At 36.5% G+C, this 24,845-nt stretch overlaps 1 protein-coding gene across 1 annotated transcript in view; it reads right to left on the bottom strand.

The window, feature by feature from the left end:
• Positions 1–3,202: 3,202 nt before the first annotated feature.
• The window catches only part of MEGF9 (multiple EGF like domains 9), an 84,438-nt gene continuing 62,795 nt past the window's right edge, over positions 3,203–24,845 (bottom strand). Inside the window, exons 3-6 of the mRNA XM_067743506.1 lie at positions 19,199–19,338; positions 10,535–10,678; positions 9,723–9,992; positions 3,203–7,945 (exon numbers count right to left, since the gene is read on the bottom strand). Coding sequence (XP_067599607.1) covers positions 7,494–7,945; positions 9,723–9,992; positions 10,535–10,678; positions 19,199–19,338 — 1,006 coding nt within the window. The 3' untranslated portion in view covers positions 3,203–7,493. The remainder of the gene's footprint in view (positions 7,946–9,722; positions 9,993–10,534; positions 10,679–19,198; positions 19,339–24,845) is intronic.

The following is a 24,845-nucleotide window of genomic DNA, read 5'->3' as shown; positions in this document are numbered from 1 at the left end:
TTGCCTGTTTCTCTTTTCAGTACTATCAGTTTTGCTTCATGTGTGCTGAAGCTCTGTTCTTAAGTGCATAAATATTTAGGATTTTTATACCCTCCTAATGAATTTATTCTTTTAGTATTATGAAATAAAATGTAGTGGATTTGCTTTCTTTTTTTTTTTTTTTTTTTTTTTGCGGTACGTGGGCCTCTCACTGCTGTGGCCCCTCCCGCCGCGGAGCACAGGCTCCGTAGGCGCAGGCCCAGCGGCCATTGCTCACGGGCCCAGCCGCTCCGCGGCATGTGGGATCCTCCCAGACCAGGGCACGAACCCGTGTCCCCTGCATTGGCAGGCAGACTCTCAACCACTGCGCCACCAGGGAAGCCCAACACATAATGTATTTTTAAACAACATATTCCATTTCCCATTTTTGGCCATTATATAAAAGAAATTATATTGTATATATTCTATGACTAGCTTTTTTTGCTTGACATTATGTTTTGAGACTCATCCATGATGTATATAGCTGTACTTCATTCATTCACTTTCAACTACTGTATAAAATTCTCTTCAAAGTATATGGATAGACCACAATTTATCCATTCTTCTACTGACAAACAGTTGGGATATTTCCAGTTATTTTGCTATAACAAATGATACTGCAATGAAGAGTTTGAAACGCGGGTCCTGGTACACATACATAAGAGCTTCTCTAAACTGTATACCAGAAGTAGAATTGCATGCACATTTTCAAAATATTCTATATTTTTCACTTAATTTTATTGTTTTTAATCATTCTTCCTTAGTCTTTTTTTTTAAATAAAATTATTTATTTATTTGTTTATTTTTGGCTGTGTTGGGCCTTTGTTGCTGCATGCAGGCTTTCTCTAGTTGCAGCAGGCGGGAGCTACTCTTCGTTGCGGTGCACGGGCTTCTCATTGCGGTGGCTTCTCTTGTTGCAGAGCATGGGCTCTAGGCACGCGGGCTTCAGTAGTTGTGGCTCACAGGCTCTGGAGCTCAGGCTCAGTAGTTGTGGCGCACGGGCTTAACTGCTCCCCAGCATGTGGGATCTTCCCAGACCAGGGATCAAACCCACGTCCCCTGCATTGGCATGAGGATTCTTAACCACTGCACCACGAGAGAAGACCCCCTTTTTCCTTATTATTAATGACAATATGTTAATTCAGCAGGTGTATGCACTAAGCCATGTCTCTGTTGTTGAACATCTAGAGTTTGTCTCCATTTTTTTGAATTTTATACACGACTCTGGGGGAAAAAAAATTGGGGGGTGGGGCACAGAAGTCTCTGCTTTTCAGGTCATTTCCTTATGAGAGATTCCCAGAAGTGGATTCCTTGCATCAAGGCTGTACCAATTTACATTCAGTGGGGGAGGGGATTATTGCTGAAATACATAAAGTAATCCCCATCCTAATAGCTGTTAATCCTTTCGGGATCATAGATCCTTTAGATGCTGTGATTAAGGGTATGGACCTTTTCTCCAGGAAAAAAAAACACACACAAATTGTTTATATTCACAAGTAAGCATACAATCTCAAGAGTTTCTCAGACCCTCTGAACCCTGTATGCTGACATCTCTATTAAATAGAAACACTGTCTTACCCACTGAATATAAAATTTCTTATAATACCTCACCAAATAAGTTCACAGACCAACTGTTGTATCTGTCAAATACCTTTTGTTTTAAACCACCATTTACTGAGTACCCATAACATGCCAGCACTGTGCCAGAAACAAGAGACAGAAGAGGAAATGCTCCTGGCTTCAAGGAATGCAGTCTACTGAGGAAGACATAATATAACAAGTATTTGTAATAAAATATGTGCAATAAGAGAGGTCTTCATTAGGCAAATGGAGATATAAATTAAGGACTTATCAACCTTCTTTTATCAAGGGTTTGCAAAGAATGAATAAACATTCTCAAGGATGTTATAGATAGAAGAAACAGTACCAGCAAAGGGAGAAAGACATCATATAACCTGACATATATAGGAAATTATACATGAGTTTATACAGTTGGGTTAGAATGGTAGTGAGCATAAGGAGGGGCTAAGACTCTTCCTTATTTGGAGCAGAGATTAAGAAAAACCTATTGACATTACAGGACTTTAGCAACTCGTCCGACAACACAAAGGAAACCACAAAAGAAGATCTCCTCCCAAACACTTCATTACCCAAACCTACTCTTATTACATACAAAGAAAACATTTTGCCTGCTTTCTCTGCAACTGTCTGAAGTTCAGTGTTCAACACACAACACGTGTATTCTTTTTTTTTAATTTATTTATTTTATTTATTTATTTTTGGCTGCATTGGGTCTTCGTTGCTGTGCGCAGGCTTTCTCTAGCTGCGGAGAGCGGGGGCTACTCTTGCGGTGCACGGGCTTCTCCCTGAGGTGGCTTCTCTTGTTGCGGAGCACGGGCTCTAGAGCACAGGCTCAGTTAGTTGTAGCACACGGGCTCAGTAGTTGTGGCTCGCGGGCTTAGTTGCTCCGCGGCATGCTGGATCCTCCCGGGCCAGGGTTCGAACCCGTGTCCCCTGCATCGGCAGGCGGACTCTCAACCACTGCGCCACCAAGGAAGCCCCAAAAACAGGATTTTAAAGTTCAAATATCAACCAGCTGAAGCTGAATAAACCAACTGAAGTTTATAAAGCTCTCAGGACAAACAAAGGCCTGACTTATTTTTTCTTCTTTTTCAGGGTACCCCTTGGATCTCTAGATGGCATCCTTTGAGCTTTGTCAAAATAGAGGATCTCCAAGGGTACCTCAAAAGAGTAAAAAAAAGCACTCTCATTACAGGTTATCTAACAAACACATAGAACATGGTTCCCTTCATATTCTAAAGAAAGGACATTTTTTACATGCATGAAAAAGAAATCCAAAAGGAGCAAGTTTTTTCTGTAATATTTTCATGGAAAACCCAATGGATCTCATTGGAGACAAGTAAAAGCACAAACAAGAATATATGTTAATATATGCTTTTTTCTCAGGGTGTTTTGTTTTGTTCTGAGAGGGGGAAATCTTCGTGTGGCATTTCTTTTCCTAAGTGGAAAACATTCTTTAAAGGAACTTCCTAAAACAGAAAGCATGGTCAGTAAATGAAGGGTTCAAAGACTTTCATGAAGTGGTTTGAAAATAAGTGATCTGTGACATATATTAAAAGACTTCCAAAAACTCTGACCACATAAAAAAGTAAAACAACAAATCTACAATAGGTACAAATTATATACATTTATTTTTTAATAATTTTAAATAATACTCTTGTATAAATTCTTTCATATATTCAAATCATACACAAATTTAGAAATGCATCATGAAGCCTAGTACAGCATACGCATGAGACATGTTTTTAAAATTTGTGTTAGAATTTTAGCGACATAAATACAAGTTTAATGTTTCAGAAACACTCCCCAATTGCTTGGGCTGAAATTTAACGTAGTACAGAGTGCTTGTGCCTAGCATGAAAACGTCACTGTAAATCAGTTAGCTCTTGGACTAGTGCAGACCTAAAGCCTGGGCTCACGTTCTAGGGCTGCTGGTTCAGTTACTGCATATGCATGATAAGTAAGAAAGGTTCCCAATGGCCTTTGAAAAAGCATCATTCAACCACTGACACTGTGATGATCCAGAACTGTTCTAGTCCATGTGATGTCATTTGACTTCTTCCGATGAATCAGTGTGTTCTTCCTGCTTCTCCCCTTGGCATAATCACTGGCTCGGGGCTGAAGGGAAAGCTTGCATTAACCTTCCGTTACTCCCCTGCACACACCAAACTCATTTTAGCTTCCAAATTCCTATGAAGATGATCATAATAGACCAAAGGTTCTTCGTGGATGAGGCCAGAAATGCTTTCTTTGCTCTAACAGATTACACTGGGTTGCTTTTTACTTCTCTGACATTTCTGTCAGAGAGCTTTCCGTGAGATATATAAATTCAACTCCTTCCCACATACCTCAAAATATAAGAACCTGGGAATGTTCATGATAAGTGGTGCTATGTTCACCATATGCGCTACAGAAAATACAGGTCCAAGGTGAATGATTTAATGACCCAGTCCAAACTGAGACTGTCAGGAAGCAGTACTGTTTCTTCAGCTCTCTGGCTCCAGAATAGCACAAGAAGGACTAAGTGTCTTCAAGGCACTCAGCTGACCAAAATGAACTAGTGGGTCAGTGAGTATTGCTTTAATGGTCAATTTTCTGGGAATATTGGGGCTAGAGAGTAGACATATAATTTGATGCTTCCACAAATCCTCTGCCCCCACATCTCTCTCCTCCCATTCCACGTCCGCTCTGTTCTCCTCTCTTAAAATCCAGGTATCCCTAAGAGTAACACACTAGATCCACAGGACCTTAGTATAAATGAGGTTTAGTTTTTATTATCATTTTTCTCTATAACTGGAGAAATTCCATTAGAAGAGACCTCTGGGAGGTAGAGGATGGAGGGAGGGAGGGAGGGAGGGGAAAGTAAGGGAGGACAGACATACTTAGCAACACTACCGAGGGCATCTGTCAGAAATGTGGAAGGGCTTACTAAAATGAATTAATGAAGATAAAAGTATCACTTAATAGCAATATCTGTCATTCATCAATAAGATTCATACTAGTCTTATCTCATTTGAAAATAAACGCATTCCTAATCCTTAGACAAAAATTCTTCCAATATTAGTCTTTCTAAAGGATGTATGGGATCCTGGTGGTAAATGCCGTAGTTCATGGGGATCATGCCTTTAGAGAAATGACTATTGTACAATGCATTCCATACTGGTTTCCTAGTCTGATTTTGGTGGTAGATCACTTCATGATTGATTTCATTTTAGAGCAAAATTATTTCCACCAGCAGAAGCATGGGACACTAAAGAATATTATTTAAAACAGATTTTAAGACCTTAATTTTTTCCATCAGGACAAATTGAGAACATGACCTAGGAACTGTTCATAAATATTCAAAGGTAAACATTCTTTGTGGTTCAGTTTTTGCAATATCTTTTAAAGTGTGTTTCATGGAATCTCTACATGGCCAGAATCCAGACTATTTGGCTTTGGCTCTTAGACGCCAACAAACTCTTTCTTTCTCTATTCGGTTAACTTCTGTTTAACAAACGCTTATTTCTCACCATCCTCAATCCCTGGCTTGAGGAGGTAGTCATCTGGGGGAAAGGCAGGTATGTCACTTTACACAATTCCTTGGAACTATGCACTGCACAGTCTATACACGCGTATGTGGCAGCTGCTGGGGAAATCAGGTTTCCTTTCCCTGCTTGGAAGGATTAGTTCACTTTAATGAAGCACAAACTGGTATTTTAATTTTCTTATCACCAATACTGGCTTCAGAGAGTAATCCTCCTGTGTTCTTTCCACAAAGTCCTTCATGGCTGTATGGCCCTGGATTGTACCTTGTACTTAGAAAAATTAGAAACGTTCACAGATGGGCTCTTCCTCCCAGCCTTCTTGTGTTCATGGCTGGGCAATTTCTGTACAAGCATATGGTTGAAAGAACATGTGCTTCAGAGTTAGGAGTCCTGATTCCAAGCCTAATAATGACATATTATATAGCTTTGAACAAGACATTTAACCTCACCTATAAAATGGGAACAACAATTATTCCTCAGGGGCCTATGGTGAGGAACAAAGGACACATATATAGAAAGATGCTTTGCAAACTGCAAAGGGCTATAGAAATAGTAACTAATTTTAATGTAATATAATCTCTACTTTCACGAACCATGGCCAAATATTCGGAGCACCTAAGGTTAATAGAAGTAGATTACCTGCCTGTGCATCCTCCAGAGCATCATCTCCAAACCCTGAGAACAACTACAGAGGGATGTGACCACATTCCAGGTTCTTCTCGGGGGAAGTTAGGCAGAGTTACCAACTTGGATTTCCGAGGTCTAATCTTTGTTTTTTTTTCCTAACCACTTGACAGTTTGCTCTCCTTCCTAATAAATATCTATATTTGACTTCTGGCTGCTTTCCTGGCTTGCTTAATCTACAATCTGTCAATATCATAATTAGATGAGAGCAAAGGTAGAGATAGCCTCTAAGAAAAAACTGCATCTAAAAGCAAGGACCAACTATAGCCACTCAATTACAGAGCTACCCTCTAACCAGACAAGAAGATACAAGAACTGTAGCACTGCAGAGAGATGGTACACACCTCATGGCATGTGAGTGACAGGCTACGTTCAAATGTAGGAAGTATTTTGGGGTGGGGGGAGAATATAAATATTTCACAGGCATGATATTTCACAGGGGATCCCAAGTAATAATGATGGCTTTTCTTTTGGAACTAAAATATTTCTAATTCCTTTGGAAGACTATGTTTTACATTAAAAAAAATTCTTTAATGAGAATATATTCTACATTAATCTATGTAAAATATAGAGAGGCTAATGTCTAATCAGGTGAGTAGTTTGGAGAGTGCAGCCTGTGTCCCAGCTTAACAAACACTGTCTGCAAAATCTATTGCTTGAATCTATGGGAAGCCAAGACCATAGAACTCTACTTTTAGATTGAAAAGGGAAAGAAAAATTAGAAACATCCAACCTCTTATGAATTTCAACAGTGTCCAAAGAGGGACTAAAAATGACTGGTGCTCACCAGAGTCCCAGCTCTAGCAATATTGCCATCTATTTTACAGTATTTTAACCCCATATTTTCTTTTTACAACTCCATTAACTGCTGTACAAATAAATTCTAGATGATAAAATATGACATGATTTTTTTTTTACAAATAGATACAAATACAATGCTGCCCAGATATTCTACATTAACTATATACACCTTATTTCTCTAGAGGCAGGAATATTCCTTATTTTTAGACAATTTATCATTTATACTGAGACCCCAAGGAGGGACCATCAGCTTCCTGCTCCCAGATGTTGCCTCCCTCTCTCTACCATTAGAAGTTTATCCTGTGCTTTAATCTTATCATTGAGCAAGAATTCTGGAAGGAAAAAAAACCCTTCTCAAGATCTTCTTGGGACTTTTCTGCCCCTATTCTGGAAATAATCAAGGTTGTTTATTGTGATACAGCCCAAACATCAGCTTTTCCTCAATGAATATCACCCCTGACCCCTCCTTTAAAAAAATGTGTTTCAGGAATGGAGATGAAGTCTTCTGGCAGTCCTTTCCCCCTCCACATCCATCATCCTGTTTCCGCTGGTCTGATAAACACTTCCCCAGAAGTCTGTTTGGAGGTCAAAGTGGATTTGGGCTGCACTCTGCGGTTCCGCCTTTCTATACTCCCATGTGGTTTGGTACAAAAATAGACTTTACTTCAAGTCCTTATTGTCAGTGACTGCTTCAGATCTTCATGGGAAATCTAAGGGTAATAGGCTAAGTACATTATAAATTTGTACCTGAAAATTTCAGGTGCACTATATGCCTTTGCTTTCTCATCTCAGTGACTCTACCCAGGCTTTGTTCGGCCCAGGCGCTGATGCTGTTTTAGTAAGCACTGTGGTCTCACAATCCAGGAGAACAGCTCTAGCTCCTTAGGCTTTATAGTTATGTATTGGTGTCGTCAGGGTCAGTTGCCCATTGGGAGCCACTTCATTGCCATCATCTTCCAACAATCCTGACACATCTGCATTGGGAATGCTGTCATGGTAGCTGCTGAAACTGATATTGTCTTCTTTCAGCTCAATGGTCCAAAAGGGGGCGTTGAGTTTCCGGTTTTGGTACTCCCGGTACATATATACGGCCCCCACAAAACCCATCAGCAGCACCACCACGATGATGATGACTGTCAAAATGATGATGTTAAACTGGGTCCATGACACATCAGCTAAAGCTGATGTGCTATTTTCAGCAGAGCTTACTGAAAAGATAGTCTGCAGGGCTGTAGGGGTAAATGTACTATTTATAACAGGGGTGGGCACTGATGTGGTCAAAGAGGCATTGGAAACCAAAATGGTAGAACCTTCAGGTGTTGGAACAATAACTTCTGAAAATAAAAACAGAGAATGAAATGTAAAAGACAAAATATCTTGTTTTAAGAAACCATAAAAGAAATACACATGGGAGTGGAAGTTGATATGGGATGCTGACATGATACACTGCTTTACGGTAATGCAAGTTAAAAATAACTTTTTAAGAAATATCATGAAAAGAATCAGGGTCTAGAAAGCTAGATTATTACATCCATGGCTGTTATCCAAAGTGTGTAATATCTATGCTAAAATCTTTGGGAAAATTCTAATGTTGGAGTTTTCCAACCTTCTGTACTCTTGAATAGATTCATACAAATTCCTAAAAAGGTAGTAAATATGTCACTAGAGACTTCTAAATCACTTGGTTAAAAGTGATTTAGATAATAATCATTTGAACTAAGTTCAACATGTCTGATGGCATTTCATAAAGGTAAAATTCTCTTCAATGGAGGCAAAAACAAAATAGGAAAAATTGTATTTCTAGTTACTTCTGAAAAACACATTTTAAATATCCAAAGTTGGTATCAGCCAAGACAGAAAACAGCCATTGCAAGCGTAGTGATTCTTCCTTTATGTATGTTATAGCTATTTTATAACTAAGGTACTATACTTTGTACTTTTAATGCAGCATAGCTCAGTAGAAATACCAAAAGCTTTGGAATCAAGTAGAACCATGTGGCAATAAATAAGTCAGTTAATCTTTTTAAAACTGAGGTTCCTCATCAATAAAATGGGAATAATTATATCTACTTTGCAGAGTTCTTGGGAAGGATTAAATTAGATAATGTACTATATGACATCATCACATTTAATGTTTACAGTGCTTGGCACATAGTAGGCACTCAACAAAATGATTACTATTATCATTACAATTCACTAAAGTCAGACACATCAATCTATCCTAAAAAGAGGCATGTTTTACATTTCCTAATAACTAATAAGAAAAATCATCCCAGTCCTGTCAGCTAAGTATGGACAAGGTATGCCTCTAGTGGGAAAGAGAACTGAGTGACAGGACCTCCAGGCTAATGATAGGGTTCAATCTGAGCTTTTTAGCCTTGATAACAGCAGAATAAGGATATCAAGAAAATGGCAGAAGGATAACCCTTGCCACAGACCAACTGCCTAATCAACCCAGTATTCAGCATCTGTCAGAATATCAAAGAATGGTTTATAGAAGAGCATGGCCTAATCTCTATGACCTAATAAAGCCTGAATATCCCTAATTCATCCTAAATTTCTAATCATTAATTTTCATCTAAACCCTTACTGAACTTCCCTGAAAGAAACATTTTGCCATATAAATAACTTTCTCTTTTAAAAATTGAGGAATATTTTTACTGTTTCCTCCATCACACCTGGGAAAACTTAAGCCCAAAGTTAGGACAGAAGTTAGAATAAACCCTTGTTTCTCAGCTGGAACTTCTAACCAGATATAGGTTTCTACTTAAAAAGACCTTTGATGATCACTGGAAGTGATGAGAATACAGGAAGCAAAGGATAAAAGAAATGACAGGACTTTTAAAATATTTTTTAAAAAACAGATGAAGAGGAAATGTGAGAACACTGCAATGACTTTGTCTTGGTCCTCAGATTTCTAGAGTTGACTCTGGAGTCTCAGGAGAGCAACAGGAATAGAAGGAAATCTCTTTAGGCAAATATCTATCAAAATCTATTTCCAGAAAACTTCTCTGGTAGGATTGGAAGCTTTTACAAAGCTAAAAGTAGCTGTCCTGAAATTTTCACTGCTAGGTTTAAATATTAAATTTACAACCTTAGGTGAAGTTTTACCTTTCTTGATGCAATTTCCCTCGAGGTCTTGAACATAACCTTCTAGGCAGTTCTCACACCAAAACCCAGTGGTGTTATGGAGGCAGTCGATGCACTCACCACTCTCAGGCTTACAAATCTTTGGAGTTTTAACTGGGTCCACGTGGCCATGACACTGGCATTCCATACAGATGCTGTCAGAATTGTAATAGCCATTGTCACATTCATTGCAGTTCTGGCCCATGTAACCATCTTTACACCGGACACATTCAGGTTCCAATTCACCGAGTTCTGACAGAGAACATCAAAATAATTTAGTAAAATTTCAAGCTACAATTGAAAATGCAAAACTACTACTAGTCCCCCCACCAAAACAGTTTACACACCCTGCCTACTATCTCCTCTCAAACTTAAGAAACACATGGAATTCAAACTAATAATTTACACCTTATTTATTAATTGTCCAGTTTGTTGTGAGAATGATAGGGCCACCCAGAAAATCTATTTAGGTAGAGAAGGAAAGAAGTGTGCTTACATAAAGAATCTGAGTAATTGAGATGGATAGGCACTCAAAATTTTTTTATTCCTTCCTCTTTAGTCATGTCAGATGGAACAAAATACAGTTTTAACAAAAACTTCCTCATCCCTCCCTCATGTCTCATTTCACATATGTATTTGGATTTGATGCAAATTCCTAGAAAGGAAAACCTATACTGTTTTTATAACTCCCTTTCACCTACAGCATCTAGAACTTTATCAACACACTTTCTACCTATTGATAATTGATTCACTGATATTTCCTCTAAAAATGAAGATTTAGGGAAAGGCCTTACTTATGATACAACTGCCTGTAGATGTCACTGCTGAACAAGGGCAGCGAAGGCATTCTTTAGTGGCATCAGGACTCTGATAAAATCCTTCTTTGCATTCTTCACAATGATCCCCTCTGCTATTATCCTGGCAATTTAAACAAGCACCTAAAAGAAGCAAATCATTTCAAGAAGTTAAAGATTTACTCTGAAAGCACAGTAACTTTAAATAAATCATACCTGCAACCAAAAAACCTTAAGAGTTAACCAGAAAAAGTTATCCAACAGAGATTGCACAGAGCTCAGTTTCTACCCCATCTTATTTCTATACTAAACAGGCATATCAGTTCTGTGTCCCCTACTAGATTGTAAACTCTGTGGGGAAAGTCTAGGTACATGACTAGAGTCGCAATAAACCCTTGTTGATTGACTGACTACATACCAAAAGCAGGCCAACAATTTGCAAAGAAAAAATAAAAACAACCTAAAGACCTATTAAAAGAAGAATAGATAAATTGTATTATTTTAATAGTTGGGATACTGTAGTTAAGTTAGTGAACTACACCATATGTATGAACACACATAAATCCTAAAAACAACATTGGTTGAAAAAAGCAAATTGTAGAATGATACATAAAGAAGGAGAGTGCTTACTTATTTTGTAAAAATTGATTGACTGAAATAAAAATTTTAAAAACCACACTAAACAATACTAAGCAAATGGATACATAATACTCTAGGCAGATGGATACATACATATGCAGTAAAAATTAAATCCAGACTAAGAGGTATAGGCAAGTTATATGCTGTTTGTAGAGGGAGGGAGAAAAACGAGAGCACAGAATAAAACAAAGAGGAAGAATTCCAGCTCTATTTCAAATTTTCTATTTCAAATATATAACTACAAATATGTATAAATATTAAGCAAAATACCAAAGTGTTAATATTTATTAATTCTTTGTTATATTATTCTCCATATTTTCTTAAGATTTTTTTTTTGATGTGGACCATTTTTAAAGTCTTTATTGAATTTGTTAAAATATTGCTTCTGTTTTTTATGTTTTTGGTTTTTTGGCCCTAAGCCATATGAGATCTTAGCTCCCCAACCAGGGATCCAAACAACACACCACCCCCTGCATTGGAAGGCGAAGTCTTAACCACTGGACCATCAGGGAAGTCCCTCTCCATATGGTTTTATATTTAAAAATTCAAAATAAAAATGAAAACAATTAATAAAGAAAATGAAAAGGAAGGAGGCAAGCAAAGTTATGTGTTTCTTAATAATACTCCTTTGGTTCCCTACTAGTAAGGACATTCTACAGGTACTGAAGCAGCATAACACCTGCAAACAGGAAACAAAAATGTGTAGAGTAATTTACATTCTACAAAGATTCAAAGGGACACTCAGAACTCCTATTACAGAAATAAATGAGTAAACTCTACAAAGAGATCTAGGAAGACAATGAAATTTTTACATGATAAGCTAAATATAGTTCAGTGCAAAAGTATCATAAGTAATTTTATTTGATTTCTTTTCCTTACTAGTGAAATATTTACAAAAAAGGGGAGCAAGAATGAGGCTGTGGAATAAAATGGTCTGACAACTGGAACAAGATTTGAAAAACCAAAAGAATGAAAATTATTAACATACATCTCAAATCTCAATTCTTATGTGATTACAGCAAAGTTCCTTGAAACTTCATGAACTTATTCAGAAAGACATTTTTTTAAGTTTATTATATGAACACTTAACTCTGAATTATATCAAATTTGCATGTAAATATCACTTTTAATCATATAATTTGTTAAGGCCTGATAGTGTTAATGATGTATTTCATATATGTAACAAAGTAGTATATCTCATACGTTGATAAACACTTAAGGTACTGGTTTCTTCGCAGATCTTCTTATATCCTGATCCCTCTTTAGCTGTGTATCATTGTGACAATAAAAATAGCTGAAAAATACATACTAGGAAACTGTAGATTTTGGCTCTAAAAATAAAATAAATGTCAAAGTGTTCTGCAGGTTGGAAAAGTCAAAACCTGCTTTATGTATAAAATCTGTCTACCTGCTCTCCCCCTATTAAAAATGTCCAACGGAAATAATTTTCAAGAAAAATTTCTGATAACGTCCTAAACTTTAATACAAAAAATCTCAAAAATTAATAGTTCTGAAACAGAATAAGGATGCATTCCAATAACATGCCATTTGCAATGTGTCAAGAAAAGGTCTTATTAAAAAACAGTATATATATATGCTTTTAATACTTTGCTCCTACAATGTTACTGGACCTACATGCTTATTATTTTGGGGCTTTCTAATATTCTAGGTAAGACCTTCAAATGTTTGTCGTTGTGCTTATCACAATACAGCTTCACTCTCCTAAACCATTTATATTAGAATATTTAATATTTTTTCCAGAAGAATTTCTTATTTCAATTTGTTTTAGGTCACAAGCCGCAATGAGAAATCAGTAAGAAAAAATAAGCCTACATGGTAAATATGTTATCTGAAAAGTAAAGGAGGAAATAAGTATAACAATAAAACTCATCAGTTTTTAAAAACTTATCACTCTACATTGCTTTAAAAATAGCATGCACATGGAACACAGCTATAGAAAAAGAAAATTAATAAATTAAAGACAGATAAGATATAAATACACCAGAATGCTAACAATAGTTGTGAGGCGCAACAGTCCTTTAAGTGTTTTTTTCCCCTCTAATTTTTAAATTGTCTCTAATATGCACTTATCACTTTTATTTTTACTATCTTAATTTTTTTCTGATTACAAAATTAATACATTGTAAAATGTACCAAATGCATATTGTAAAATATTTCAAAAGCTCAAGCAATTTTAAAACATTTCATGTACAAAACTGAAGACTGATTTTTACAATAAAAATAAAGATCATAACTTTTAAAGTCCATATAGAGCAGGAACGAATAATATGAATTTGCTTTTCTAACAGCTTACAACTCCTCTTTGGGAGGCAACATAACATAAGAAAAATGGTATGTATTTCATGTCAGATATGAGTTCCATTCTGAGCTGAACCTCTTACAGCTATGTGACCTTCAGCAAATAGCTTCTCTGAGTTTCACTTTTTTAATATGTAAAATGGGATAATAATTCCTTGCCCAATGATTTAATGTAATGTAAACATTTCAGAGGGTATATGTAGATATTCCATAGGATATAATGCTTCAAATTCCTCCTCTACAAACTAGGAAAGCTTAACTAGATGAGATCTAAATTCCCTTTAAAATCTGAAATTTGAGAATCTTTCTTTTATGATAAATGACATATAAAAATTAGCTGAAGTGTAAATTTGTTCATTATGCTCTGCCTGGAACCTCCCAAATATAACAATACTGCCTTAAAATTCACATTTTCTTTGCTGAAAGATGGCCAAAGGAGCTAATCCAAAAAAAAGAATAAGTGTTTCCTGAAGATGATCTCATGCTCCTTGGCTAAGCATCAAAAAAATCTGGTGGGGGTAACCAAGAAAATAACTGGTCAAAGAAAAGAATGTAGGGTTCTTTTCCAACCAAATTCAGTGACAAAGCTTTGAAACCATAAATCGCCACCTGTAAAAAGCCTTTTCCTTATTTATTTCGTTACCTCTAGTTCACATATAAACCTGTCAGAAATGCAGCAAGGTACTTTGTTATAAAAAGAAATGCCTAATCTTCTCTATGCAACAGAAGACAAACTTCAACCTGTTAAACAGAAAGGCCAGCCTAAGCAAACAAGGGAGAGGGTAACAGAAGATAAGGTCAGAGAGAAAGGCAGAGGCCCAAAAAATGTAGTCATGGAAGGAAGTTTGAATTTTATTCCAAGAGGGATAGGAAGACTTTGGGGGGTCTGAGTATGCGAACGACATGATCTGGTTTTACATTTTTAAAAGATCACGCTGGTTGTTATGTGAGACTGGACTGTGGTGGGGTGGGGGTCAGAGGATGAGAGGACAAGAGAGAAGGCAGAATGGTCAGATGACAGCGTGTCAAAGTAATTCAGAGAGATGACAGTTGCTTAGACAAGGATGATAGCAATGAAGGTCATGTTGAATGTCAGGCTGACAGAACTTGCTGACGGACTGCATCTGCAGTAAGGAAAAGAAGCAAATGTGGCTCCTATGGTGCCAGTCACCAAAATGAAGAACACTAGGAGTAAAGTGGGCTTAGCTTATATAGTAAAATAAAGAGTTGTTTTGGATGTGTTAAGGCTACCTTGCCACTTAGAGCAGCGGTCCCCAACCTTTTGGCACCAGGGACTGGTTTCATGGAAGACAATTTTGCCATGGACAGGGGTGGGGGGGGTGGGGGGATGGTTCAGGCAGTAATGTGAGCGATGGGGAGCGGCAGAGGAAGCTTCACTTGCTCGTCCGCCGCTCACCTCCTGCTGTGAGGCCTGGTTTCTAACAGGTGGCGGACTGGTACCGGTCCACTGCCCGAGGGTTGGGGATCCCTGACTTAGAGCATTCAAATGAAGATGTCAAGTGCACTGTTAGATCTTTGAGTGTAGAGATCAAGGGAGAAATGTAAATCTGGTAATTAGCTCATTTGGAGATGGCATTTAAATTAAATCCAAGGGACTGAATGAGATCATTTAGGGAGAGTATAAATGCAGAAGACAAATGTGTCAAGACAAACAAACCTCTGAGGCACTCCAGTGCTTATAGGTGAAAAGAAGATCTAGCAGAGCTGACTGAGGAGGGGAAAAAAAAAAACAGGAAAGTGTAATATCTTAAAGCTAATTCTTTTTTTTTTTTTTTTTTTTTTTTATGCAGTACGTGGGCCTCTCACTGTTGTGGCCTCTCCCGTTGCGGAGCACAGGCTCCGGACACGCAGGCTCAGCGGCCATGGCTCACGGGCCCAGCCGCTCCGCAGCATGTGGGATCTTCTCGGACCGGGGCACGAACCCGTGTCCCCTGCATCGGCAGGCAGACTCTCAACCACTGCGCCATCAGGGAAGTCCCATGTGTGATATCTTAAAGTGAAGAAAGTCACTGAGGAATGAAGGATGAAGGAGTGGTCAACTCAGTCAAGCTACTGACAAGTCAAGGTACTCACCATGAGACACTATGAATACACGAAGTCGCCTTAAATTCTTACAAAGAAGTACACCATGTGAACATAAAGTTTTAGCTTAAAAATGACAGTCCCTCCCACCTCCATTTTAAGGGAAGTATGTGTTCAATAAAGAAAATCTAGAAAAATACAGGAGAATAGAAACAAGATAAAAATCACCCAAAGAAATCTGTTATTAAGATTTTGAATACTTTTCCTTGCCTCTCTCCTTATATAGAGAAGTTTGGGTTTTGCTTTTTAAATAGTCTAAACATATGGCACATGTCATTGTATACCCTGCTTCTTTCACTCTCTCATGTCGTTATATTTCATTCTTTAAAACATTTTCATGGCAACATAATAATAGTTGCCATTTACTGACTGCTTGTAATTAGCCAGGCACTGTATAAACATATAGCACTGAATCTTCACAGCATCCCATTAGGCAGTTACTGTTATAATCCCAAATTTCTAAGTGAAAAAACAAGGCTAAGTAATTTGTACAATGTAAGTCAAGATTTCACTTTCTGTGCTCTTATCATGTATTGCCTAGATAACATAATTTGCTTCATTCCCCGCTGTTAGAAATAGAGTTGTCTTATTTTTTAGAATTATAACTGCCACTGTGGTGAGCATCTTTGAACATAAAGCTTTTTATGAATTTCAAATTATTTCCTAAGAATTGATTCCTGGAAACAGAATTACTGGATCAGGGAAATATTTTTAAGACACATTTCTTTCCAAAATATTTTTCTCAATATACTGTATCATGAAAAGGTTACTTTAAAAATCTACTTCAATCTAAAACACAAGGTATAGATAAAGACTAGGCGGGTGGGGGAAATAAGAACTGCAAAAACACAGTAAGTGGCCACCAGAGGGCAACCGTATCACAACACTGTTGAAAAAAAATCTTTTCAAAGTTTGAGACAAAAGGAAAGACTGATTTTATATTAAGCTGGCAGTTTTATATTATTTGCACTCTTTCACATTAGATTCCACTTTTATTATATTTCCAGAGAAACCATTTATTTCTTATTACTAGCTGCTTTAGAAATCATAACCATGAAAAGGATTTCTTTTGCCTTAAATTATCTCCTGAGCAAAAACAGGTTGGGATTTATGTGACACTAAAGAAAGCTACCTCGCTGCTGCAAGGAAAATTAGAAATGAGAACCAGCAATGTAGACTGCTTCCTGGTACCATAAATGACCTAGGGAGCAATTTAAATCAACTCAGCATGATGAAGCATTTCTGTTGTTATCCAGGATTGAAACTCATCTTTGCTCTGTAAGTTTCTCCATTCATTTGTTCATTTATTCAACAAAAATTTAGCAAATACTTACTATGTGCAAATATCTTTACTAAATATTGTATAAAATGGTGAACAAAGCTGGTATGAAACTTACAATGTAGTGAATAAACCATATATGACTCATAATCACAAATAAATATATAATTACAAACTGTGATATGTGCTATGAAAAAAATACAAGTGTATATGAGAGTGTATAATTGGGAATTATCATTTAGCCTGAAGCATGAACTGCTTTCTAATGAAGTCACTTTTAACTGAAGGCCTGAAGGAAGGATATGGTTTAATAAGGCAAAGGGGCCGGGGTGGGGGTACAGGTATATTAGAAAGACCATTCTAGGCAGAGGAAAGATCATGTATGAGAATCTTGGGACAGGGGAACATAACACGTTTTAGGAGTAGAAGCCAGTATGACTGGATCACAAACAGTAAAGAAAAAGAATAGCACAAAATAGAACTGGCAAGTAGGCAGGGACCAGATCACATAATTGAAAAAAAAAAACACAATTTCTTCTAAATCAATTTGTTTCACCACAGACTACAGGATTAGAATGAAGAATAAGATTTCAACACATTTTTTCCAGGGTACTTTCTTTTCAAATATTCTATTACCTTGGTCTCATAAAAACACTTGTACTTGTCAGACTAGTATGTTCTGATTTTTTTTGTTGGGGAAAAAAAGATTTCCAAGGAAGTATCTCTAATCCTTACATTTAGGAAAACTGAAGAGCAGAAAAGCTAATTGTCTTTAGTTTTAAATCGTTTAACTAAGTAAGCCTAGATGTGGTTTTCTTTGTTTTTATACTGCCTACGGTTTGCTGAGCTGTTTGAATCTGTGGGTTGATGTCTTTCATTAATTTGGAAAACTCTTGGACATTATCTCTTTAGATATTTGCTTCTGTCCCAATATCTCTCCCCTTTCATTCTGAGCCTTCAAGTACATTTATGTGAGACCTTTTGGCTATTTCCCACATGTCTTTCCTGCTCTGTTCTTTCCATTGCATTTTTTTTCTCCATGCTGCAGTTTGGATATTTCAAATTGAGCTGTATTTAAATCTACTAACCTTGTCTTCACTGTATACAATGGTATATAACCTTGTCTTCACAGTATATACTGTATACTTCTGTTAAGTCCATGCAATGAGGTATTAATTTCATACATACTTTTCAGTTCTAGAGTATTCTTTTGATTATTTTTTATAGATTCCAAATCTCTTGAAATTTTGCCTCTTTTCATCTATTTTGTCTGTTTTTTCCTCTATTTTCTTAAAATATTAATTTTAGTTATTTTAAAGTCATTTTATGCTACCTCTAACACTTGGGTCATCTGTGGGTCTGCTTCCATTGTTTTTCTCTTTATTATTGGTCACATTTTCCTACCTGAGCATTGTCTAGTGTTTTGATTGCCAGACACAATGTACAAAGAACCACAGATGATTCCCCTTTCCTCTGTTAGACAGATATAATGAGAGGATCACCTCAATTCAATCAGAAATTGAGATAGGTGGAGGATGGACTGCAATATTAGTATGAATCAGTTCACCTATGGTTCATCACTACTTCTTGGTCATGACCCTCTAAGGCTTTTGACTGAAAACCTAACAGGCATGTGTCTCCTCAGATCTGAAATACTGCAAGAGATTAGTACTTCCCTTAAGTAATGTGAGCCTAAGTCCCACTCCACACACCTCTGAATCTGGCAATGTCTTGAGAGAGAGATGGTTGTATGTTGTAGCAGGTCCTCTCTTTCTAAAGAGATTTTGTCTCCTAAGCACCACAAGACTGAGAAATTTCTTTCTACCTTTTGGGACAGCCTTCCATCTCCTGCACAGTCAGCTTATGTCCTGTGGGAAAACTGGCCTTGTGTTTAGGGCTCCTCTAGTTTCCAATTCATCACGCGAGCCCCAAATGACTGCCAGAAGCTCTTCTTGTATCTCTTTCCTCAAGAAGAATTCTTTTACTTGGACCAAGCCTGCTCCTTAGTCTGTGCCCAGAATCAGCAATGTCCCTTGAAAGGAAAAAGGCTGGGTGATCATCAGCTTACTTAGAAATACCCTGTCTGGAATTTTAGTTCATATAGTTTTCCTTTCTTCCATGGATCTCCAACCAATATGATTTTTGAAATTTATATATGTTTTAAAGTTGTTGTAGCAGGAGTTTGGCTTGCTATGACCTATTAAATCCTACTTAGAAGAGAAAGACCCTTACAAACTATTTGGGAGAATCAACTCATAGATGAAGGACTTCAAAGTGAAAAGAACAGTGGACTAATTATATAAAAAGGTAAGGAAAGTGTGTACCTGTGAGGGCATCACAACTGGCAGACCGATTATTGCATTGGCAGGGCAAGCAGCCATTCTTATTAAAGTCATAATATCCATCTTGGCATCTATCACATGAAGAGCCGGTGACACCCACTTTGCACTGACATTTCCCAGAACTGCAAATAAAAGCAAAGACAATGAACAAAAGTAAATAAGTTTGAAAGTTTTGTTGCCTAACATCCCATCATAGATGATCTTGATGTAGAAATAGTTTCAACTAGATTCTAATCACTAGATGTACTGAGTGATTTTTATTTTGAATTGGAAGTTGAGCAGCTTCATGACTATATTAATTCAATTAACATAGTACTAACACTAATCATTTTTGACCATTTAATCCTCTGCACTTGGGTAGTTTAAAATAGATGATAAAGGAACCATGGAGAGTACAAGTCCCTGGTCCTTCAAAATCTTTATTTACTAAAAGCACTGGGGCACAGAACTGGCACTACTGCTACATCTCATTCCTGAATCATTCCACAGTTCCCTCAGAATCCACACTGCCCAATCTGGAGAAGAAATACCACCCACCCCTCATGCAATCTAGCTTTTGGCTGAAGAATATGAAGGCCAGGACCTTAATGAATGTGCTGGAAACTCGACATGATTTTCTACTTTAGGTCAATGCTGTATTAAAATATTTCTGATAATTAACTGGAATTCACAACTAAGTAAATATGACTATAATGGGGACCTCTGTTGGTTTCTGAGTTAAAACCATATAAAAATTCTAGATTGTCAACCCAAAAAGAAGACTAAAAATCTAAAGTAAGAAAAATATTTTATTTAGTATCCCATCTCTTCCTATTAACCTGTTTTCTTAGATGTCAATTACATCAGTGACATCATCTCTCTCTAATCAGTGAAACTTATATCTTTGTTGTAATTTTCACCTCTCCTCTCTCTACCCCATGCTCTTCCAATCACTCCCTCAAATCCAATATATCACCAATTTCGGTCAAATTTTCTTTCAAATTTTCTCTTGTTATTTACTCTATAGTCACCCCTCTTAGAATATCTTTCCTCTTCTTCACCTCTCAAACTTTTTCCTGCTTTCATGCTCATCTTTTCCCATGAAACTCTTCCCTGACTGGTCAACAGAGATCTTTTGGCCTCCTGACATCACATACTCTATACCATACATTTTATTCCTAATTATGGACTTTTCTATATTCTTTCATATATGTACTCTTGTTTCTCTAGTTAGATTGGTAAAGACCTGAGGCAAAGGCCATATCATGCAGTTTTTTAAAAGGTTATCTTCAAGACTTAGCATGAGCCTAGGAATAGTGTACTCTAACTATTTTCATGTCATACATCTTACTCGGTAAGTTTGCTGAGTTCAGGGACCATATCTTAGCCATCTTGGTATGCTCAGATTCTAGTATAGTTCCTGGTTTGCTACAGGCACTTAATATATGCTTGATAAATAAATGCTCAATACACAAACTGAGTTTTAGAGTTAAGCACTGGAAGGGAAAAAGAAAGATGAAAGACTATACTAATTACTAGAGTTCTCAAAACAGCTAAAGTACTTTCCCTTTTTCAACCTTTCTTTATATGCTCATTCTGGACATCAGGTTTTTAGACTTCATCTCAGTAAAATTTTGGCACCAGTCATATTGGATGGGAGACAATATAAGGTAGAACTGCATTTCAATATAATTATTTTAGAGACCGAGCTCCTAATTATGAGCCCCTATGGGGTTGTTCATTTTAGTTCAGAAGACTAAGCTAAAATTATTAATACTTACACAGCTCTTACACATGTCAGTTAAAGTAATCCCCTACTGCTTCCCATATTCCTATTTCTGTAATAAAAATAGAAGTTCTAAATTTGAGTTATTGGAACTTTGCAGAATGGAAGTAAAGCAATTTTCAGCTGTGTGTATTCTATTTGTAGCATACAAACCTAAGAATTATTTTTTTAATTTGAGATGTGCCTCTCTGTTTATCAGCATGCCCTGGGCTAAATAATGAGGCTTTTGCCTTCTATCCTAAAAAACTATTTTGAGCAGCTAGAGTTGAAGTTTACTTCTCTCTCCCACTTACTATGGTTCTTTGCAATATCCCAGGGTATGCCAAAAAGGAGTAGAAAAACAGTTGTACCTGGTATATTTTTAAGGCATAACTCAAAACCATTCCAGAAAGGAAAGAAAGCCAGGCTTTTGTAAATAATAAATACTTAACATATCTTAGAGCCTTATATCCTAAGAAGTCACCTATCAAACTCTGTATTTCTATCTTAAAGCTGCCTAATATACTTGGTTACGTAATTTCTTGACTTACAAATAATTTTACAGAAAGTGTAAAATGGAACAATGTCATCATTTATTGAGAGTCTATGTCAATAAATATATATTCTCTCTAATCCTCAAAATAACTCTACAAGGTGGCGGTCATAACCCTCATTTTACTACTGAGGGAATTCAGAGGGTTAAAGTTACTGTCCACACCTAGTAAAGGCAGGTTTATTTATACAAAGCCAGACTTTCCCACTCTGCTACCAACTCTTTCCTCAGCTTAACTCTATATTTGTACAGAAAATCTGACTGCCAAATAATCTGATACCCACTTACGTATCAAGCTTCATTCTGTAGATTCCAAGCACCAAAATTCACCATTTATTTAGGTTCTGACCCCAGTGAGCTGTTTCTGCCTTGCCCAGAATAAATCCCACTCTCTTTCTCACTGCCAGTAAATTTCAGGTCTTCCTTAACAAAAGCTGAGAGTTCTTTCTGCTTGAAGAGACTGCAGCCTAACAAAGTCCAAGGTTCTCAGAGACACAAGCCCAGATATTTTGATGTTTAGTTAAAACTTAATTAAAGCTTGTATCGATCATACTATAGAAGATGATTATTCTCTTTAAAAATCCAACAGAAATGTACATTTCCAAGTCTCTCAAGTAACTTTGCAAAAAAGAAAACAACCGAAAAAAAAAAACCCGAAAAGCCCACCTGCATACATATACGCAGTCTTACACCAGAATACCCCAAGGTATTTAAAGACCTAGCAAAGTAAATCTGTATTCGTCAAATATGAAGTTCAGGATTATCTTATGGCTCAACAAGAAGGAATCAGTCAACTTAAGTCTCACTATACTGTCAGAAAATTATAAAGGATATAATGTACCTTTTGGAGACTGGCCTTAGCCAATTTCCAAGGCTTTAAAAATGTTAATCAAAATATGCTTGCTCCCCATTTCTCTATAGACATTAGGTTATTTGGTATACAAAAGAATAAACAGTTACTTTTAATGGCAGTGTCTGCCCAATCCACCATCTATAAGAAAAAGGTATTACCTTGGAATACCTAATCACCTAATAATATCTCATAACCATAATATAGCCAGTGTTCCCAAAGTAGTTGCTATTCCTGTAAGTGACCTTTCTCTTCATAGTTCTGCTCTAGACACTCAGAAGACTGATATAAGCAGGCATCTTTCTCCCTGGAAAATATGCTCCTTAGTTCTTCATTTAAAAAAAAAAGTGGCTTTATGAATCTTGATGAGGTGGTTGACTAGTCTAGATACCATGCATCACTTTTCCTGGGTAGATTTTAAAACAACAAGAAAGGAGGTGTTTTTTCTCTATTTAAAAAATATATATAGAATGGAGTGGGGAAGTTTGGTTGTGAGCCTGCAACTAAGTAGTGCTTTTCCATCATGTTACTCATGGCCCATGGCCAATTTCTGCATGTATAAGAATTAAATCACTCAGCAAATATAAAGCTTTCCCTGTGTGACTTCTTTTATAGAATAAAGCCTTTACAACACCGCTTTTCATGGTCTCCTTCTGTTAAAGACCGCTGAATGCTTTTTGAAGCAAAGGTCAATGATATAAATGCAATGAAATTTTTTAAAAAAAGAAAAGAAAAAAAAGGCCTGTTAACAGACCACTTATGCTTATCCATAGGTTTAAAATGAAAGAACCAAAGACTCACATCTTCATATCTGGAGAATAAGGGCACAGAGCTGGATTTTGAAAAGTCAGAAATCGATACTACTGAGATCAACTAACAAAGAATTTAAGATGGAATTTCCTCATCTGGCATCACTTTTTATAGACATGAGTTAGTTGCTAGTAAAGAACTAATGAAATATGGATAATTATATCAGAAAGAAGAATATGGAATTATTTATAAAGGAAGCACAAACATTGTGGAACTAAGCTACACTAAGTATACTAAACATATATTATACATTCTTAAATTACCCCAGACAGAATTATCAGATTTTCTTATGGTGTCAGTGCTTAGTTATAGAATTTATCACACTCACAGGTGTGAACAACTATTACAAGGTTTAAACACTTGAAAAATTCTCTCTTAAAATGTAAACAAAGAATGTATTTTCTGACATGAAGTTATCAGTTTTTCAAAAGGAAATTCAATGGTGTGTCATCTCAAGATATTGTACATATTTATGTCATACAAGTACTAACCAAAATATCATTTTAAAGGTTCTGTTTTAAGATGAGTGGGTGGAGAATCTTCAGAATTTCCATTATTTTACTAGGGTAGGAAGGGTGGAACACAGGAAGGGAGGTATCAGGGTCTATGGAAAATTCATAGCCTGAGGAGACAGAGAGAGCTTGGTTCAAATTCCAGCTCTGCTAGTAACTAGCTGGGACTAAGTTCTTATTCTATCTTGGACTCAGTATTCTCATTTGTAAAATGAAGATAATTATACCAAACTTTGTAAAGTTCTTGTGAGGATTAAAGATCACATATGCAGGGTACTTAGCACAGTGTCTGGCACATAATCAGTACTCAAAAATGAAAGAACTATGAAGATGATGACAATGGTCCTAGATCTTTAATTTTTTCTGTGAATTGTAAAGAGAATGAGTTAGAATCTCTACTAGGCGAAAACAGACAAGATTATTTACTTTTAAAATTCTGTTAACAAACCTAGAAAAATGGCAAGAATTTATGGGGTAATTACTAGTTTGGAGCAAAAATGTGGCTAGGAAAAGACAGCACATTATGAACACATGGTAGAAACAGTTTTTGGAAAGAAAATTTAAAAATTGAGAAGGGAAAGAATCAGCAAAATCCTACATTAGGTGGGACCAAAGCCAGCAAGAACTGATATGCTTTTGTACCAACTAGCTAATTGATTTAACTTTTTTCTAAATTGCCAAATGTCTTGACATGTTTGACATTATCAAAAACATTGTCTATTTTCTTCCTAAGATTTACAAGGTATAAATTATGTGCATGGCATACCTTTATATATAATGTTATCAATTTTAATTCAAACAGTCACAGAGTAACTACAAAGGTATAGTTCTAATTAGGGGAAATTAATTTATTCAGAAGCCTTGCTTTTCCTCCTTCCTTCTTCCTGAGACAGCTTACATGTTGTCACTCTGACATGGAAAGAACAAGAAACAGAAAAAGAGAGATAATTAAATGTATCAATTTTCTTCTTCTGCCTCTTTTAATAACTAAAAGCAATTTAGTTTAGGAAGAGACTTAAACTACTAGTTAAAACAGAGTCTGAAATTAGAAAATTGCTGATTGCAAGCTCTCCCAATATATTAAAAATAATATTAAAAGGCAGCTAGCTTTTTCTAACCAGAAAAAGCTTTTACATGGGAAAATAAACAACATGAAAAGT

Source organism: Pseudorca crassidens, chromosome 7, assembly GCF_039906515.1.
Source record: "Pseudorca crassidens isolate mPseCra1 chromosome 7, mPseCra1.hap1, whole genome shotgun sequence".
NCBI lineage: Eukaryota > Metazoa > Chordata > Mammalia > Artiodactyla > Delphinidae > Pseudorca > Pseudorca crassidens.
This window is presented reverse-complemented; position numbering and strand designations above follow the sequence as displayed.